Source organism: Desarmillaria tabescens, assembly GCF_030435595.1.
Source record: "Desarmillaria tabescens strain CCBAS 213 chromosome Unknown EV420scaffold_427, whole genome shotgun sequence".
Taxonomy (NCBI): Eukaryota; Fungi; Basidiomycota; class Agaricomycetes; order Agaricales; family Physalacriaceae; genus Desarmillaria; species Desarmillaria tabescens.
In genome coordinates this window covers 727-7,789 of record NW_026848726.1, presented here as the reverse complement: position 1 = coordinate 7,789, position 7,063 = coordinate 727, and the positions used below count along the sequence as shown (strand labels likewise).

General features: G+C 47.9%; 1 protein-coding gene across 1 annotated transcript; it reads right to left on the bottom strand.

The window, feature by feature from the left end:
* Positions 1-4,806: 4,806 nt before the first annotated feature.
* Positions 4,807-5,914, bottom strand: EV420DRAFT_1611350 (uncharacterized protein). The gene is made up of 4 exons (XM_060475058.1): positions 5,800-5,914; positions 5,623-5,729; positions 5,377-5,564; positions 4,807-5,321 (listed from the first exon to the last, which is right to left on the bottom strand). Exons 1-4 carry the CDS (start codon positions 5,885-5,887, stop codon positions 5,300-5,302), a joined length of 405 nt encoding a protein of 134 aa, XP_060321296.1. The 5' UTR covers positions 5,888-5,914; the 3' UTR covers positions 4,807-5,299.
* Positions 5,915-7,063: the final 1,149 nt, after the last annotated feature.

Sequence of the window (7,063 nt, the reverse complement as noted above, 5' to 3'; positions counted from 1 at the left end):
GAAGCGCAGCAATACTTTGATCGAGCTCGCTTTGCTGACGTAGGAGTTCGTCGAAAGATGTTGAGCTGCGAGAATTCAGCGATTCACTTTTGTTTCCAGTCGGCGAGTTGTCTCCAATAGCCCTAATGATACCATTCAGCCCATATATCGGGGAATCAGGGCCAGAGCCAGAGACTTCCGAAACGAAATTGGGTTTTGGGGTGGGTAAAGATGAACTGTGATCTTCCGGATAATACGAAGAGAAAGAGACACCAGTCTTGGGTCGCAGAGGAGGCAAGTCGCTTTTAATTGTCGGAGTGAGCTCTTCGAGAGGCACGGGCAGGGGAAGTGGCGCATCTTCGGTACCTGACTGAATTTGTGGCGACTGCGGGCTCGTCCGCGAATCAGAAGTGGGATAGACCATCTCCTTGGCGGAACTGTGTCGCCGGCCAGAAGAACCACCTAGCTCTGGGTCGTTCCTATCCCACAAAAACAAGGGGGCATGCACGCTGGAACTAGGTCCCGATAAAACGACTGACTCTCTGGTAGTCCGTGTAGATTCACGGATGTCATTATGATCAATCGTCTCAGCGCTGAGAGTCTGCCTGGGTAGACTCTCAGAGCTTCTGAATCCACCCAGACCATTGAATGAGGAGACCTGTGCCTTCCGTACTTGATATCGGCGCATTTCTGGCGTTATGTAGAAAGCGTCCATTAGGAGGAATACAATTAAGATGTATAACTCTATAGCTTGGAGAAATCGACCAAGAGTGGTTTCCGAGAAAGCGACTACAAACGTGATAAGTAACGATACTAGACTAGTACTGAATAGAGAACGCACAAAGTACTAATTGTCCGATACCTATCCCGAGACTTATCAACAGAGCGGCAATGGGACCCAGGTAAGAGAGAAACCGTAGCCACCATGGACTGAGAGGGGAGAGAAAGATGTTGAGGAAAAGTTTGAGAATGAATAACGAGGAGGCCACGATCTCCATGGTGGATTCGACGGTGTATATCAGCCCAAATTGACGCTGAGCTATCCTCCAGATGATCTGCATGGTAGGGATGGCCACCGTGAGTGCCAAAAGGCCCCACTTGAGAATGAAACCAAGATATCCCCAACGCTGCCAACTGGCGCTGTGGGCGTGATATCGAGGTTCATATTTGGTCTTGCGATCTTCTTGAGGAATGGGGGGCGGTTCACCCCGAGGACGTTCAGCGACGAATGTCCAAAAGAATATGAAACGAAGGCCAATTGACAGTGCGAGACTGACTTCTCTGGTATTGATAAGACCTCGAACCGAGTCTGCATCATAGCCTCGGACGACGTTATAACTGCCCCTCGCGAGAAGTTGACTTAAATCAAAGATAGAAGCTGCAAAGGCCGACAGAGCCGACAGATAAAGGTACAGTGAAGGTCTAATTAGAATCAAGCGTGAGTAAATGATACATGTGATATTCTGAGAACCTACAAATTCACTTGCTTCATTACGAGAAAGAAAGTCGAAATACCAAACGCCAGAATTCCTACGCAGAAGAATGGGATGTCTGCTAAAACTGACTCCACCTATAAGAAATCCAAGTTGGCTGAGCGCGGCACCGTAACCTAGGAAGGCACAACTTACTGCGGTGTCATCGCTCAGAGACAAAGATGCAACAATCGTTGTTGGCATCCTGATCCGTTGAGCGTGCTGAGAAGGTGTACAGATCCGCAACGCCGCTAGGATTATAGAAGTTAACAATGTAAAGAAGAAATGCTTAACCACAATCAAGTGGTCGCCGAAAAAAGAAGGTCGAAGAGTTTGATAAATTCCAGCTTGGACGAAGGGTTTTTGGAAACAAGCCTAGCCCGAGGCCTCAAGCTAGAAGAAACGAAAGGAAAAGGCGAAAGGAATGGCAGCCAGGACCAGCAGCTACGATCTCTCGCAGTAAAAGAAAGGTCCGTGTGATAGAAAACGGGCAAAAAGTGCCCTTGAAAACCCCTCCTCTGCGCCTTACAAGGAGCGAACAGATGGTGGAGATTGATAAAGAAATGGGCAATCATTCCGGCTCATCGGTCTCAGCGAAATGTTTGCATGACAACGGTTGCGTTGATAGAGTCATGGTGGTGTGCGATGGTTCGGCATGCGACGGCGTTAATACAGCTTTGATGCTGCCGCCGCACTCTATTGGTCGACGCGTCCGCTCTTCAGACTTGAAAGTTGAAGCACGAAGCTTGAAGATTCGTGCAAGCTGACACAGTTACCCTGTCGGTTTAGCATTTCACCCGCTCATTGTAGTGTTGTTCTATCTTACAGACAATTCCATAATTACAGTATAGTTACATGATAGCGGTACAGCTAGACGCAGAAAGTACGTACAAGTAATGGTTCATGCATATGGACAGCCTGCAGTACCATGGCACTGGCAACAGATCAAAGGTAATAAATAGGCTGAAAGACATGGAAAACGACAACAGAAAAGGAACAATATTTGAGAGATATTAGAGTAGACGCGGGATAACATGGATAGCAGAAGATCAAAACAAAAGAGGTTCGGGAAACCAACTACCTTCATCCAAAAACATCAACAAGCTTTCTTCTTTTGAAAGGCGGAGATGGGTCCCTGGAGTTGTTTTCCGCCGGGGACTGACTGGCCGCGATGAGCGCCTCCTCCACTTCGGCTTCATCATCATCCTCTCCATGCGAAGGATCGCTGAGAAATGTGAAAGGGTCCAACAAACCTATTCCTGCATGTTGGGGAAGTGTTCGACTTCTTAATATTGGGCTTTCGCCAGTGAACTCGATTGATGTTTCTGCTGGCGACTCAATTGTTGATATCAGCGAGTCTTCGAACCTTGGAAACCAGTCCTCTGCGGAGATGGTTAAGTTGTGGTGCTGTGTCAGGTGGGTGCTCAATGCAAGGGGAGAATTTGATTGGAACGGGGGGGCGCCAGGGCCTCGCCGAACCAGTCAATGGCGAATTTAGCCCCTTCAGAGAGGAAGGGGAAGATAGCGGCAGAGAAGGACCAGAGTCCAAAGCCTGAGCTACAAGGGGACCAAATTTACGCAGTGATGCTTCCGGTGTACCAGTCTTAGGACTGGCACCATTCTGGATGCCTTTCTTGGCAATTGGAGAGCGTAGATCGCTCAGGGATATTTCGCACTGTCGTGAATACAGAGGATGGCTAGGACTGGGATATCTCCAAGGGTGCTCAGAGGGCGGGCTAGGAGAGCAATGACGGAATGAGGGTGTCAAGGAGGGATCATAAGGAGACGACGGATAAGGTGCGGGACAAGGCGATAAACAAGTTGTTTCCAACGCATCAGATGACGGCAGTGGGGGAGGCGTCGACGGTGGTGAACGAGAGGGCCGTGAGGTAGTGGCATTGTCAGCTGATGAGAGAATCGGCGCGTCTTTCTGGCTGCGCAACACAGGCGGCAGAGAATGGAATTTAGACTTATGTGTAGTATTGCGCGTACTTGTCTGAGGGGCAACTTCCATGCCAATAACGTTATCGAGGGTTTTTTCTTTAAGGGATCCTGGTTGCCTGTTTTCCTCTATAAACTGCAATGAGATACCAGGAAAAAAGTGGTGCTAGAAACCTACTAGTAGAGCCTCGTCCACGGGGACGCTCACACCCTTCACGGCGATTTGACATGGCGACTTTGTGCTTTTCAAAAACGTGCCTCCTCCACATACTCTTGGCGTTTACACCAGCATAGTGTCGCCTGCAGAAAGTGCAACGAAGACGCGGCTCTTCGCCTTCAGCCCAACCATCAGGTCCTTTATCCTTCAGGTCTCTCTTCTTGGCTGGACACCACCCTCGAGGTGGCTCCAAGTATGGAGGGTAAGGAATAGCGTCTGGTTTGAAAGCGGGTCCCTCTAGAGGCAGGTAGTCTTTGGGGTCAAGGAACCAGTCGGGATGGTCAGCCATCAAAGTGTAAGTGAGGCCTTCCGGAAACGTATCTGCACCTGGGAAGGAGTCAAAAGGCGGGCGAATGAATACGGCATCAGGATCTTTCTCGGAGACATCAAGAGTGAGAGGGAGCGAAGTAGCGGAGGCGCGGTTTTGCTGACGCGTACTGTGTAAGTACCGATTGCGAGAGCCAATAAGATTAGAATTTGTCAGATTGGCTGGAGAGTAAGGGTGTGGTTTGAAGGTTGCCGCTGCAGGAGCGAGGAAGTCGAGGTCTGATGTTAAGTGCCGTTTTAATGGTCTTGAGACTGACGCGGTCGACGAAGACCCTGAAAATGACAGAGATGGCACGAAAGAAGGACGGGCCTCCACTGCGGTAGTTTGTGTGGTGGACACTGAATCCATACTGGCTGCAAGAAGATCCTTAATGAGGCCACATAGTTGCCAGGACAGCAGGGTAAGACGCGTACCTAAGATACTATAAAGGACACTGCCCTCTGAGAGGCGAGGGCTGGAATAGCTGAATGACGAGAAAAGAGCGGGAGCGCGAGCTGCAGTATCCAAAAAGTGAAGAGAGGGGGAGGAAGGTGGAGGTCAAGGTGCAAATTTCGTTGTTTACAGCAGTGTACTGTGACAAGTGACAGCGGAGTTTCACGACGCGTAAGTCATGTGATCACTTCACGCGCTTCGAAATTTAAATTACACGTTGCAGGATTTCTGTAAAAGAATAAGTATGACGAAACGACTTTCTGAAAGTCTGGGTAGTACACTTTAATGCTTTGTCTTGATTTGCTGTGCCTACTTTGCTTTCTTTGGCTTTCATAAAAGTATTGTGTCATGATCAATGAAAATGCACAAGTCTGAGTCACTAAGTACAGTTATTGACAGGTCATTGCAACACCATCAGTCACTGAAACAGTTGATTTAGCCTCCTTCTCCCCAGTTCCGCTGCCTGACAGTGTTGTATAATCGGAGACATAGATGTTATGGATTTTTAGTGATTTTTTGGGAATTTTAGCGCTACTGCTGACCCCGTGAAAAATCGAACAGTGATGCAAATTTGGCAGGGGTTTACCACGTGGTCATTTACCAGTCAATGAAACACTGTAAATTAAGAATATCTCAATACTAGATGCTTTGATTCAGTTCATACTTTGTATTGACATCACTGAGTAATATTAAAAATTTTGTGGCTACTTTATTTGAGGAAAAAGACGATGTGTGGTGGATGGGACAAAAAATATTTTTCGGCGTTCCAATGACCGGTAAATAACTGTAGAGGTCAACACACGCAATTTCTCCAGGTGCATTCCCGTGATCTTTGCACGATGCTCGACTTACACGGACTGTCGAGCCAACCAAAAAATAAAGCTGTATGAATATGCTACGCAGTCAACACGGACCAGTTTATGAGATTTATCAAATGGCAAGAGAGAGATATCTGTACTCTCCTCATTAGGACCAGAATGGCGCGTATATTCAATACAATGACTTACCCTGCAATGAGGCAAACTCCGCCTAGTGGCGTTACGGGACCCAAAGGCTTCAATTTGCTGTTCAGGGTCAGTGCGAATATTGATCCTGAAAACAAAAGCCCTCCTGCAGCGATTGCAGGTCCAGCAAAGGGATGGAATGCAAATCGAGGATGCATAGACACCAGTAGCAATGCGAGGCCGTTGAAAACCTGGAGTGAGAGGTTACGAGCGCTTTCTATGCAACCGGCAGTGAACAGTGCAACTCACAGCATATTCGGACGCAGTCTTGAAAGCAGCAATCTTGTCGGGAGTCATACCGGGTCTACCCCGCAAGCTATGCGCCCCGAAAGCGCCAGCAATGACGCCCGCCGTAACTAGACGGCATTACATGTCAGTCCGAACTCGTCCTTCAACACAGAATCGTAGAGAATAAAAGAAACTGACCGAAGATAGCACCAGTCCTCCACAACAGTCCGGGACCAGGAAAAGTTCTCATATTGCGCCTTGGCAATAGTGGTTCTGATTGTGACATGCGACAGGGCTTGGAAGCAGAAGAAAGTCATGTTGCAAACTTACTGGCTTATTGTGCCGTGTTTGCCGCCGGAGTCACCGGGCCGAGGGACATCTTTTTTCTTGTCCACTTACTCTTCGCACCATGGGGAAGGCCCAAAAGAAAACGGGCAAGGGTCGCTTGGACAAATACTACAAACTTGCAAAGTAAGCATTTTCTTTCCACTTGTTATCGTATCCTCAAGTATCTTCCAAAGGGAGCAGGGATACCGAGCACGTTCGGCGTTCAAACTTATTCAACTCAACAAAAAGTACGCCTTTCTAGAGTCAGCAAGATGTTGTATCGATCTCTGCGCTGCACCTGGAGGATGGCTTCAAGTTGCTAGTAAATATATGCCCATTAATAGCGTTATTGTTGGCGAGTATCTTAAATACATCTGCTCAACTGACGACGCCTAACTTGAATCCAGGTGTCGACCTTGTGCCAATCAAGGCCAATTCCCCGAGTGGTGACATTTGCTTCGGATATCACTACACCTCAATGTCGAAACCTCCTTCGAGGAGAGCTGAAGGACTGGAAAGCCGATGTCGTTCTCCATGATGGTGCCCCCAATGTCGGAACTGCGTGGGATTCAAGATGCCTACAGTCAATCTGAACTCGTCCTAATGAGTTTGAAAACTAGCTGTGGAATTCTTGATAAAAGGTGGAACGTTTGTGACCAAGGGTTTTACCGCAGTGCGGACTACAACAACCTCATTTGGGTGTTCAATCAGTTGTTTGGAAAAGTTGAAGCGACGAAACCTCCTTCATCCAGGTGCGTTGCAGCCATTATCACAATTGTACATGCAGTTGAAAGGACGTGCAACGGAACGTTATCAGCAGAAATTTTCGTCGTATGCAGGGGATTTTATGCACCTAAACACATCGACCCCAAATTCCTTGACCCCAACACGTCTTCAAGGACCTAGCTGCATCGGTATCCGAAGGTGTTGACAAGGGCGTTATCAATAGCCATGCCCAAGCCAATGTCTTCCAACCGGAAAAGAAGCGACGGAAACGAGATGGTTATGCTGACGGAGATTATACGTTGTTCAAAGCATGTCCTGTCTCGGAATTCGTGAACAGTACAGATCCTATTTCCGTACTCGGATCCGTAAACAAAATTATATTCGATACTGAGGAAGAGAAAACGTAAGT